At 55.7% G+C, this 12,738-nt stretch overlaps 1 protein-coding gene and 1 long non-coding RNA gene across 2 annotated transcripts; one reads left to right on the top strand and one right to left on the bottom strand.

The window, feature by feature from the left end:
* Nucleotides 1-183: 183 nt before the first annotated feature.
* On the top strand, nucleotides 184-1,904 carry LOC308229759. The gene is made up of 3 exons (XR_013958459.1): nucleotides 184-267; nucleotides 455-717; nucleotides 1,033-1,904. It is a non-coding gene; the product is annotated as an uncharacterized lncRNA (long non-coding RNA).
* A 1,028-nt stretch (nucleotides 1,905-2,932) lies between these two features.
* LOC308229659 (calcium/calmodulin-dependent protein kinase type IV-like) lies at nucleotides 2,933-11,189 on the bottom strand (the record flags this gene model as incomplete). The annotated part of the gene is made up of 11 exons (XM_080633827.1): nucleotides 2,933-3,160; nucleotides 3,502-3,654; nucleotides 3,772-3,898; nucleotides 4,045-4,120; nucleotides 4,291-4,365; nucleotides 4,453-4,543; nucleotides 4,973-5,045; nucleotides 5,217-5,299; nucleotides 7,704-7,766; nucleotides 8,029-8,107; nucleotides 11,092-11,189. The coding sequence occupies 11 exons, from the start codon at nucleotides 11,187-11,189 to the stop codon at nucleotides 2,933-2,935; spliced, it is 1,146 nt and encodes a 381-aa protein (XP_080489953.1).
* Between the last annotated feature and the right edge of the window lie 1,549 nt (nucleotides 11,190-12,738).

Raw genomic sequence — 12,738 nt, 5'->3', positions numbered from 1 at the left:
GGCGGCAGCCAATCAGCAAATCCTCCTAGCACGTAGGTCACCACCCTCCCGCCGCCAAAACACACAGCCTCCAGCCAATCACAGCTTCCGTTCCTCCCTTAGCTCCGCCCACTCCCTCTCCTTCTATTGGACGGTTCGGGGCACACCCCGCCCTACTGCGGAGCCTCCTTGCCCTGGCGTTACTCCCCCTCCCCGGTGAGGCGGTGACGTCAGGCCGCGGGGCGTCTGTGGACGTGATGGTGACGTAATCACGTTAGGGTGCGGCAGGTGAGCGCTTCGCAGCTCGTCAGGCCTGTGGGAGCTGCTCCGGTGCGGCCCGGTTTTTGGCTGGAGCCGCCGCCGGGACCACGGCGCTTAGCCCGACCCTTTCCTCGGGGCTACGCGTGAGCCGCCTTTTCTAATTGAACATTATCAGGATTTGCCTTATTTTGTGATGTTTTCGGTTACTTTGCAGGCACTGCCCCAGCGGCTGGTGCGTGTCTACACTGAGAGTGTCGTGTCAGCCCCGTAGTGATGTGCGAGTGACCACAGTCCCCCTGAGGAGATCCACAGCTGGAGCCATGGAGTTCAGGTGTCCGGAGCTGGAGAATCAATTGTCACATGGAAATGGGTTAAAAAAGGCAGGAAAAAGTAAACCCCAAATGGCTTTCAGGGAGTCGGTGCTTGGCCCGGTCAGCTCTGAGCCCTTCTGAGAACAACAGTGAACACAGAGCCCAGGTGATGATGTTGGATACTTTATTGGCTTTCTCTACTTCTTTATAAATACCTGCAGTATCAGCAATACCACCACTACACTGAAGTAGTCAGTTAGTAAAACACATCCTGAAAACAGCTACAGACCAAAATTGGCTTTATTCCCTGGAGTACTTCTTATTTTCTTAATACCTTTGAGTACTGATACTTGTGGAATACTACTGTGTAACAGAAGAGGCAAACTCCTTTGCTTACAGTTTTCCCTCCAGTGGCTTCCATCACTGAAGACACTTGTTACTTGCTGTTACCTAATTGATACCTTCATCCATTACTTTGCAGGATCAGGAGTGCTCAACACTACTTTGTTTCCCAGCATCACTCCCTGTGGGCACACTGAGCTCTCTGGCCTGGTCCTGCAAGGCGTTTAAATGTGGATTTCATGTCAGAGGATAGCAAACAGTCAAATTTTAAGACCCACATTAGTGAACAAAACGGTAAAAGTGGAGTTCTGGCCCCACTGAGGTAAATGGGGTCACATGATGGAGTTCAGAGGACAGTGTCACCCAAAGGATGGGATAAAGAGAGGAGTTGAGTGCGCTGCAAGGTTCAGCCCTCTATATTAAATGAAAGAGAGAAAACACTGCCCCCCTCCAAACACACAGAAAAAAATGGGATGTTTGCCCTGCCGAAGCCCTCTCCCATGCTGTCAGTGATCACTGTCTCTCTTGCTGTTCATCTGCTTCCCCACTGAAGGTATGACTGGGAGTTCATAAAAATGAAAGCACATTTCTGGTTGAGACCTGATATTTCTCCAATTAAAAACCCTTTTGAGCATCCAATCTCTGTATTCGGCTTTACAAGCACCCTAAACAGAAATGTCATGTGGTATCATCAGCCCTTACACGTAATCCTTATGGTTTCTGCTTGTGCTCTGCATCAACACGAAGGTCTTTGTGTTACATTTGCCTTTGCTGCCATTGGCAGCTCTGTCCCGATGGCCGGGTTCTGCATCACCAAAGCCTCAGGTTGTGTTTGCCCCCTCTCCTTCATCACCTACTATGTCCCCACGCTGGAAAAATGAACTTTGTGCACAAATTTTGTTCTCTGAGATTTTTTTGCTTGAATGTGCTCTAAGTGCGTGGCCCAAACGGCCGGGGGTGTGGGTGGAGGCAGCACCTCAGGTCAGCAAAGCCCGTGTTGGCTTTTTGGCTTCTCCCACGTGCAATATGGCTTTTCCTGTCTGATTACTTGTTCTGTATTAAAATCTGCAAGTGCTCATCCTGTGGCTTGGTCAATAATGGCCTGAAAAAAGTCTTTTCAATAAGTTTGTCAACTGATTTCATTAGACTTAAAAAGAAACAACCCAATACATATAAACTCATTGTCCTCCCTCAGGAAACTACAGCACTGTTATGGGTTACAAAGTCTTTTGATGTGCTGTAGAAAGAGCTGCATTGTTCTTGGTTAAAACTCATGTGAATGGTAACCTGGAACACCAAGGAAGAGGCCAGACAAGCCGCGTTCCCAGTCTGGGACAATCCTACCACCATCATGTACCCACAGCAAGGCTGAAGGTGGGAACAAATGGAGCTGGAGCGGAACAAAAGCACGAGTCATTTTGTCTACCATCTAGAGATAATAAAGGAACCACTCACAAACACTTTTTCTTCAGATAGGATCAAACAGCTGGGTCCAAAGGCTCCTACAAACCATGTCTAATAACAGCAGTAAACCTACAGCTGCGTCTGGTAACAGGGATTGTAGATGGAACATGGATGGTCAGTGATAACCCAGATGCACCCATTCCCTAAAGAAACCCTTAAGGACTATTTACAGGAACTTACAAAACTCTGTTGTAAAGACAACTTCCTGCCTTTGTAGGTAAGGTGAAAGAAATCCTTTTTCTGCTGTTTTGCTCCTTGGTTTTTAAGCCACTTGGGATCTTTTCAAGCCACAGTGGCCAAAACTGTTAATTTGTTGGAAGACAGAGTCACCAGCCTTGTTTTCCTCAGTCGGGTCCGTACAGACACACATTCACAGCGACCAGCTACAACTGCACTGGCAACAGGACACTAAATAAGGACGCTCCACACCACAGACCATGGGCTCCCGACACACACTGACACTCAGGGCACTCCTGTCCCAACGGCTTCCCCCACCTTTCCCTGTGCCAGCTTCCAAGGGTCAGTGGGGTGCTGCTTGTGGAGGCCATGGTGAGCCAGCACCAGGGCTGGGTGCATTAGCTCTGGCAGCTGCCGCTGCTCACAGGAACCTTGGGCACGGCGGGGCAGTCGCTCTGGAAAGCTTCGAGGTCCTCAGTGGTGGCAGTGGCTTCGTGGCCAGTGATCCCTGTGCCCTGGGGTAGGCAGGCACCCCGGGGACCCTTCTGGCTGCGCCCGCTGCGGGAGCAGTCATGGTGACCGTGGTTGCCCAAGCGGCTGGAAGCCACCACGGCTTTCATTGCAGCCTGTTGCAAAGGCACAGTGGTGTGAGCAGTTAGCAGCATGTCTTAGGTAGACTTTTCCCCTTCCATGCCTTTCCCGAGATGCTCGAGCCCCACAGGAGCATGCAGAGAGAGCAATGGCGCCCGCTTCTCCAACCCTGCCCTTCACTTCAGGCAAGGCTTTTCCTTTTTGCTCTGTCATCCTTCATCCCCTGAGCTGCCACGTGTCACTGAGCATTTATCTGCCCAAGGCAGGGGATCTTTAAAACTCAGAGGCAGCAGCTCTGATAGCCCCAGTTGTTTGCACAAGGGGAATGTGAACATGAGCCACCCCCAGGGGTTTAATGGGGCTTTTTCACCTTTACCTTCAGTTTTCTCCTGGCATTAAATTCCTGCAGTTTCTTCTGCGTGCTGTCCATGTGAGCGAATTTAGCTGCTTTCCCTGTGACCCAGGGATGCTCCAGAGCCTGGTGGACGGTCAGTCTCTTCCGGGGGTCCAAGACGATCAATTTTCTGACCTGTAACCAACAAAAAGGCCTCGTTTGCCTCAAAAGCCCCTGGTTTTTTTATTCCACAAGCATTGATCTGAAGCCTTCACATTCATCAGCCCTGAGTCCCGGCACTGCCTCACTCACCAAATCCTTGGCGTTGAGGGAAACCTCATCCCACCATGGGGACACAAACTCGTAGTCGCAGGTGAGGATGCGGCTGTACATGTACTGGTCCCCTCTTGGGTCGAAGAAGGGCTCGAAGCCACAAAGCCTGTGAGCACGTGAGAGATGAGCTACACGCTGCTGCCCAGGCCCCATGGCACAGCCAGGCCAGCGTTTGCCAGCGGCTCGCAGTGGGCTGAGGTGGAGCAACCGGTGGTTCCACTGCCACGGTTTCACCACCCTTGGGTTACTCACAGGATGTAGGTGATGACACCCACAGACCACATATCCACTTCAGGGCCATACGGGCACCCATGGAGGATTTCAGGGGCTGGAAGCAGAGTTGAGGATTCAGATGCACAGGTGTGGGGAGCTCCCCGCAGAGAAAACACCTCCTGGGTACCTTAGCACCTCTTGATGCTGGCGCAGCCATCAGCCAGCTCTGTACTGAGCAGCAGGGAGCAGCCCCCCAGGTCTCCCTCCCTCCTCCCTTCTGCTCACCGCAGTATCCCGGCGTCCCGCAGACGGTTTTCATGGTGTCCTGTTCATCCACAATCTTGGAGAGCCCGAAGTCACCTTGAGGGACACAGAGAGTGCAGTGCTGCCGTCAGGGGAGGCACTGTTAAGTCCTCTTTGTGCCACAACCCCCCCCGGCAAACCCACCGATTTTAAGGGGAGCATCAGGGGACAGGTCTGCGTAGAGCAGGTTCTCCGGCTTCAGGTCACGGTGGACGACCCCGTTCTCATGCAAGTACTATAGAGAGGAAAACGGACGTGGTAAGGGAGGGAAGGGGCAGGGAATCCCCATCTGCTTCAGACAGTGACTAGGGGGGACCCGGCACAAACATGGCACCAACTTGCCCAGCTTGTCCTTTGGAAACGCTCAGTGCCTGTGGTGTCAGAGCAGCTGCTGGGCATGGGAAGGACATTTCCCATTGTGAGTTTCCATTTTTAAACCCTCCTGTTGCTATAGAAACCCCATCTCCAGCAGCCCTGTGATGCAGAGCAGCGCTGACCTTCCTCCCTCCTCCTTCATCCCCCCAAATGTGGATTGGAAGAGGCCCCTCCACCAGCGACACCTTTGGAGGGCCAAGGGTGAGAGGGCAAAACACCTCCCCCCGGGGGTATTTGGGAGGATGCAGCCCCCACAGTGACAACCCTGACCCACCGAGGGTCACCTCACCGAAACGGCTTCCAGGATCTGTTTGACCACGTGGGCTGCATCCCGCTCGCTGTAGAAGCCCCTCTCCACGATCCTGCAGGCACATTGGGTCAGCACAGCAGCACCCTGCCCACATGGAGCCCCCTCTGTCCCACAACCATGGTGTGCCTCAGCCCCTTCCATCCTCATCTTCCTCCTGCTATCAGGGTGGGATTCATCCCCTCAACGTTAGGAGCCAGGATGGGGATGGTGGGGCCGGGTGTACCTGTCAAAAAGCTCTCCTCCAGTGACCAGCTCCAGGATGAGCACGATCTCAGATAGCGTCTCAAAAATCTCCTTCAGCTTGATCTGAAAGGGGCAAGAGCAGGGATGTGGGATGCAGATGCGGGATGCGGATGCAGGATGCAGAGGCTGTGCCAGGAGGAGCATTCGACCACTGGAGTGTGAGGGATTTATCGGGACAACCAGCATGTTTCCCTCCTTGCCTTTGTGTTTGTTTGAACGTGATTTGTTCTAACGCTTGTAACAGTCCTGCTCACTTAATCATGCATTAAAGGCGATGCTGGGAATGGGAATACAGGCATGTGGCGCCTTTATCCTCCTCCTGTCTCCAAGCTCATTAGTTAGAAGAGGAGCTCACAAAAAGCTTTTTAATTTCACAGCTTCCTTGGCCATGCTGGCACCTTGTCGAGCCCTGTAGCAAAGCCCTGCCCTCATCCCTCCTGGGACCCATTCTGCACAGCTACACTTGCAAGGGTGCGGGATTGATGCATGGAACCCCAAGAGCCCAAAGCCACCTCTGGGACCCTATGGGCATTTTTGGAAATGTCCCTTGGACCATTTTTCAGCAGAAGAGGCATGAAAGGAACTGGTTTTCACATGATTTTGGGAGGTTTTAGCTCCCACACGAGGTGAGCTTGTCTGCATGAGACCTTTGTGCCACTGCAGCAAATCTGGGATTCCCAGGTCTCTCTTAAAACTATGTCAAAATGCAATTTTTTTTATTATTATTATTTTTTAATGGAAAACTGAGAATGTCACGCTTCTTAAGACTTTTGTGACACTGCGAATTTCATGGGGCTTTAATCATTACCTTCATAGGCTGGGTGACAAGCCGTGATACCCTGCAGGGTGAGAGACACTATGTGGCAGCTTATTGCATTATAATAATACACGGAAGCACTATAATTTTCCTATTAACTTCAAAAGTTTACAATCCTATTATCATCCGCTCTTGAGGTTGGTGCTGAACGATAGTGAGCGCACAGGCAGCACTGACGTAAATAATGAAACAGAGCAGCTCTGCTTCAAAAACCCACTTGAACCTGGGAGTGAGCAGAACCCTACAGAAAACGCAGTGATTTAAATATGAAAACTGCCCGGCTGGTTCCTCCTCACGTCTCTGTGGAGCTGCTGCCTGGGGAGGAAAGGAGGAGGGGAGGCAGAAATGGAATCTTCTGTTGCGTTTCTGATAACGCATCAGAGAGGCCTCTCCCCATCCGTGGCTGATCCCGCACCAGCGCCTGCTCTGAGTGGTGCTCCCCATCCCTGTGTCTGCCCAAATGTCCTGGGAGTGGGAAAGTGCCTCCGAGGAAAAGGCTGAAGTGCCTGATAGCTCCAAAACACTGGAACACCCTAAGGCAGGCCTGTGCCGAGCTGGCCAAGGGGCTCAGGGATGCCCTTGTTTCAGCGTTTTTGCCTCCATTGGTGCTGTTTTTAGGATGGTTTGGACTTCTCTTGGCTTCACCCCTTTGCATCAAGGATTTGGACTGTTGGGGATGGTCAGGACATCCCCACAGGGGCAAAGCTTCATTGCTCCAAGGAGGGTTGACATGAGCTGGGCTGGAAACAGCCGTGCCCAGGGTTTTAGAATCATAGAATCACAGAATGGTTTGGGTTGGAAAGGACCTTTAGATCATCCAGTTCCAACCCCCTGCCATGGAGGGTGTTTTGAGCAACACCGCAAAAGAAATGGCAGCCTGGGCAGCAGCACCAGCAGGAAAGTGATGTCCTGGCCACAGAATCAGTTGGAGTGGGGTCTGCTGCACCCCTGCAGCACCAGCACTCAGCTGCCAGGTGGGTTTTGTGTTATTTTCTTAACTCCAAGATGGTTTTGCAATTTGCCAGTGGAACTAAGCAGCAGGGAATAAGCCTTTTTGGCTGGTGGAAGGATGAGGAGGGAGCAGAGCCCCCAGGTCCCTGCCATTGCAGAGGGGCCGACACAGTGGCCCCGGCTCTGCTGACACCGGTGGTGATTAGATCCGCTCTGGGCGTTGCAAATCATTCCAGCCAAGCTGCTGTTATCCCCCGAGCGCTGAGCAAGAGAAACAGCACTGGCTGCGCTGGGACATGGAACCCACAGCCCTTTTATCTCCCCTTGCAGGATTCATTACAGATGGGCAATTTTCAGTGGTGTTCATTTGATCTCCTCGATGGAAATTGCTTACCAAATGGAAATCTCAGGCCAGGAGATGGGGGGAAGTGGAGGGGGGAGCCTGGCCCTTGGTGTCAGAGCTGGGAAGCTCAAAGGCACTGCAAGGACCATGATTTTCATGCCATGATGAGGAGCCCATCTGCAAGGCAGGGAGCAGACATAGGATGCAGGCAGGGGTGGTGGGTTCATCCTGCACCAGGATGGGATGAGGACAAGGACATAAATCAGCACCACTGTGCTCCTGGGCTGCCCATGGGAAGCGTTAAGGGGACCCGACCCAAAGGGAGCTGCGAGCTGTGCCACAAGGGCCGTACTCACGATATTGGGGTGTGAGAGCCGCAGCAGGACCCCAATCTCTGTCCTCACAATCTTCTTGTCGATCTAGAAATCAGAGCCCACGCAGAAGAGGCATTACCTGCGCTGCCAGGGCTGGCTCCAGCCCCCTGCCATGCAGACACCCCCTCCCCTTTGCTCCCTGCAGGTTCCCATGTTTGTCCCAGGGCCTGTTTTCAGCGGCAGAACGCACCCATTCCACCTCCCGTCTGCACCCGTAGCCTGAATGACAGCCCCGTCCCAGTACCAATGTGCTTTGGCAGCAAAAGTCACCTCCAACCCCGCAGCCCCCTGCCCTGCCAACACTCACCGTCTTCTTCAGGATCTTGGCAGCGTATGGGGTGCCCGTGCCCTTCTCCTGGCAGCTGTAGACCACCGAGGTAGCTCCCCTGCAGAAAGTTTGGGGGTGCATGAGGTGGTATGGATGGAGGGGGGGGTTCTGCTCACCCCGTGTGCCCCCCTGACCTTTGCTAGCACCCTGGGAGTGCAGCGCACATCCACTTTCTTGTGCACCCCTCTCCCTGCATCGTTTCCAGCTTTCTGGGTAAAGCCATTTTAATTAAACCAAGTCCCAGATGGGATATAAATCCTTAGGCTGCTTTCCCGACAGGACAGAGCCTCCCTCTTCCCACTTGTGGCCATGGGGACCACGGGGATGCTGTGAGGGTCCCTGTGCCAGCCGTGTCCCTGATAAGATCACAGCACACAGGACAATCCCGTGTCACTGCAAAACCTCCCCACCAGGTTAAACTGCACCAGGTGACAAGAGGGATTGTTCCTGTTGAACCCCCAGCAGTGACCCAGCTGCCAGTGATCTTTAGATCTAGTGAATAACAGTTTTTTAGCCACTGGACAATGAAATCAACCCATTGCCTCAGGTCATTACAGGGCTGATTTGCAATTTCATCTTTGCTGCCTGGCTCCTAGGAGCAGATTAAGTCTCACCCCCAAAAATCAGCCACATTTTATTGCTCTTTGGCTTCACCATCTTCTGGGACCCAAGTTCAGGCCCTGCTCAAGGTGCGTGGCATCCCCGAGCACCCACGCTGAAAAGCCAGACACCACCTTTCACACCAAAACTTCCCATGAGACCAAGACCAACCCAGAGCGTGGCTGGAAGTGACCCATTTGCTGCAGCCCCATGTGCTGGATGCGGTCCCCAGGCTGCTCTCATGACAGAGAGATTTGCTTTAGAAACAAGAGCGGATTTTGCAACTCATCTGGCTGAACTTGGGAATCACGTTCCCATGGCAACGGCAGAGCTGGGTATCGGGTACCACAGGGATGCTGTGGGATGAACAAAACCCGGCACTTCTAGGCCATTTGCAAAACATTTTTCTCCCTTTGCTCAACATTTTCTATGAAATCTTATCTTGCAAATAAAAAGCAATTTGGAAACAAACCGCTCAGGTTTGGAAGGGGAGAGGCAGCTGCCACCGCCTTCTGCAGCTCAGGAAAGTGAGGAGAAGCCTTCAATTTGAACCCAAAATGGCATTGCTGCTGCAGCACCCATTAACTCATTCCCAGTGGGAGAAGGAGCCACCCAGAGCTCTCCTGTAGCGGCTCAGCTCCTCAGGCACCATTTCCAAACGCAGCAGGGTTTTGCAGTACCCCAGCAGCCGCCTGCGCTCCTCATCCCTCTCATCTCAGCTGAATCCCAGCCCAGACCCGGCGCCTGTCGCCTTCCCACAAGATATTTTCCACCCAGACTATTTGCAGCCTGATTCCTGCTGCCGACAGGATCATTTCGAAACCCTCGGCTCTGCATTTAGGAGGTGCTGGGGCTGCTCCTCAGACGCGGCACAACCCGCTGTGCCCATGGCGATGCACCAGCTGCCCCTCATGCGTTCCCAATTACAGCAGTGGCTGGATCCGTGCCGGCATTCGCTACACCCCAGCCCCTTGCCCCGCTGGCCCCGGCAGCCGCTGCTCTCGCTGCTGCTTAAAGCCTTGAATAAATATCTGCAATCAACCTTGACTGCGACAGGAGATAATTGCATTTGCTTTACAGATGAACTGGAAAATGTTGAACAATGGGATTTGCCTCAAGAGCCTGATGGATGGACAGGGGGCTTGGGCAGCCTGTGGAGAACCAGGGCCAGCCCATGGAGAGGACGGTGGGAACTGCACTGCTCAGAGCCTCTCTGTCCTACCCCCATCTGTGCAGGGCTGCGTGGTGCAGAGCCCTGAGCTGACACTGGCCACACCTCAGTAAGAAGCCCTAAATGCCTGGTTTTGCCAGAGCTGACAGTTTTAAGGCTCAAAGGCTTCCTTGCAGAGGGCTGGGGCTGACCCAGCCTAAACCACCACCACTGCAAACATCTGCTTCAGAGCAAGGGCTTGGCAGCGGCGCTGCCTCTGCTGCCCCACAAATGGGACTGTCAGACCTTCCACACAAGGGTTCCCTGCACCCCCTTGGATCCCCATTGTCCTGGGCATGCTGGGACACCAGTGACAAACCTGTCCTATGGTTGGGAGCTGCCGGCACCACTGCTCTCCTCAAAGGGGCGCAGGAGCTGGGCCTGGGCATCTCCGGGGATGCATCCTTGCCATGAGGCATCAGCAGCCTCCAGGCCCAGGCACTTGGCACCGGCCCTGGGCTCTGCATCCTGAGGGGCCCTGCAAGGGCTGGGAAGCGGCCAAGCAGCCACGCGTGCCAAGAGCAGGACAAACCCGGCAGGCAAGGAGAGGTGGGCAGGTTTAAAACACATCTCCTCTCCTGGCCACCGCAGTACAAATGGCACACATCACCCGCAGGACCTCGCGTGTCAGCCCTGATGTTCCCTGCCCACAAGGATTTATGGTAGGGCATCTAATAAATAAGTCACGAGAGCCTCCATCAAGCAGTTGGTGGCTGCTGAGGTGGCTCTGCTCTGAGCCATCACACAGGGATGAGGACATTGGTGGTCTTCCTGACCAGGTGGGATAAATCCAGATCTGGGAATAAATCCCCCACGAGGCCATGTCCATTTGCAGGGGCTGCTGCAGGAGGGACCCACCATGGCCCCACACTGTGCCAGCCTCATTGCTCACCTCCCCAAAGCCTTGGGCTGCCCAGAGGCCAGACGAGTCACACCAGGAGCCCACTTCCCACCCACAGGGGTGAGAACCACGGACACAGGAAAGTGGGCCCCATCCTGCAAACCCTCAGGGCGCGCTTCTGAAACCATCGCTGCATCATCATGACACAACCCAGCTCCAGCTTAAACGTGAGTGCAGGGTCTTCTGCCTTCCATCCCCTCTTATCCATCCTTCCATCCCCACCACATCCCTCCTCCCTCCAGGCCGGTCCCTGCCCTGATCAGGACACACTCCCATGCCAGGAGGGCTCCTGCCCCTGACATTCCCTGCCCGCCCCTCCCCAGGCTGGTACCTTCCCAGCTCGGGGCCCACGACGTAGAAATCTTCCAGGGCTGTCTTGCGGTGGGAGCCATCGATCCAGTACTCGCTGCTGCTCTCGGAGGAGGGCATGTTGGGCTGGGGGCAGCAATCTCCTGCCAGCTACTTGGAATAAGAGACCCAGACATCATCATGTTCCCCCCCCCCATGTGAGCGCCCAGATGGCCCAGCAAAAACCAGCACTTGGGATTATCGAGTATGATAGAGCTGCAGCCACACATCTCCTTCCCCCCAGGCACGTACGCTGCCTTTTCTGAGCTAATACCCCCCATCTATTTCATGCCACCTCCAGCTTTTCACACCAGCCTCCCCCCTTTCCCACCCTATCCCCACCTTTGTGGGACGACCTCGCCTTTTCAGGGGGCCAGACCCCGTGCTCAGAGCCCAGGCTGTGCCTCAGGGACCGGCATGTGGGGTATTTGCTGCCCCCCAATTCCTGCAGTCCCCCCCAAACCCACGCTAACATCGAGCATCCCCCTGCCGTAGACCTCTTTGCAGCCCCGGTTGGGGGCCCAGCACTTACCGTTAGCTGTGGGGTCGCTGCGCAGCGGAGCCGTGTCCCCCCCAGCGCTGCTTCATCCCCGGCACGGGGCGGTTGTGCGGGGGGTGGGTGCTGGGTGCGGGGCCCGCTCAGCCTCGCGCACCTCGGTGCTGGCGCTGGGCCTGGCCGCAGCCCCCCGCGCCCGTTGCTGCCAAGCGGCGGGCAGGGCCCCGCGCTGCTCTCCACCGCGGCCGTGTTAGGGCTCAGCTCCTCGGCCGCGCTCCGTAGGGCGCTGAGCAGCGCTGGAGCGCGAGGATGGAGGGATGCAAAGATGAGAGGGTGCAGGGATTATGGAGGAACGCAGGGATGCCGGGAAGCGGGACCGCAGGGATGCAGGGAGGGAGGAAGGTGGGGGTGCGGGGCCGGGGTGGGTGCACCGGGACCCTCCCAAGCAGCATCACCGCTCTCCCGTTCGGCTCGGCCGTGCCACCCCGAGGCCCGAGGCCGCCACTGCACCGCGCTCCGCCGTTCCCCGGTGCCGCGGGCTGTGGTGGGCGCCGGGGGAGCGCAGGGCGGCCCCGGTCCCCCGCCCCGCGCTGCAGGCGCTCCTCATCGCTTGCAGCCCAGAGCCAGGCCGGGGGCACCCGGGGAGCGCCCGGAGCTCGGCGGGTCCCGGTCCCGGACCGGCGCGGGCGTTGCCGGACGCGGCCGCACGGTGACGCCGTCGCCCGACGGATGGGAACGGGGGGAGAAGGGAGGGCGGGAGGGGGCGGGATAAGGGGGGGGAAGGGCTGGCCTCAATTTGGGATTGGGGTGGGATTGGTTTGAGAGGAGGGGGTGGGAATGGGGATGGGAGGGGGGCACGGCAGGAGACGGGGTGGGGTGGGATGGGATGGGATGGGATGGGATGGGATGGGATGGGGTTGAAGTTGAGGTTGAGGTGGGATTGGGATTGGGGCTCTGCTAGGGCCAGGAACAGGATGGGAACGGAGGCAGGATTGCTGATGAGAATGGGCTGAGATGGGTGTGAGGCCAGGGGTGGGAATGGGGATAGGGGTTGACTTGGGGTTGGGGTGCAGTTGGCCCCATGGCTGGGGGGAGCCCCGAGGGGTTTTGTGTTCCCCAAGCAGGAAGTTCCTC

This window comes from Psittacula echo (genome assembly GCF_963264785.1).
Source record: "Psittacula echo genome assembly, chromosome: 24".
In the NCBI taxonomy this organism is placed as follows: Eukaryota; Metazoa; Chordata; class Aves; order Psittaciformes; family Psittacidae; genus Psittacula; species Psittacula echo.
Note: the sequence above shows the minus strand (reverse complement) of the source record. Positions and strands in the feature narration are given on the sequence as shown.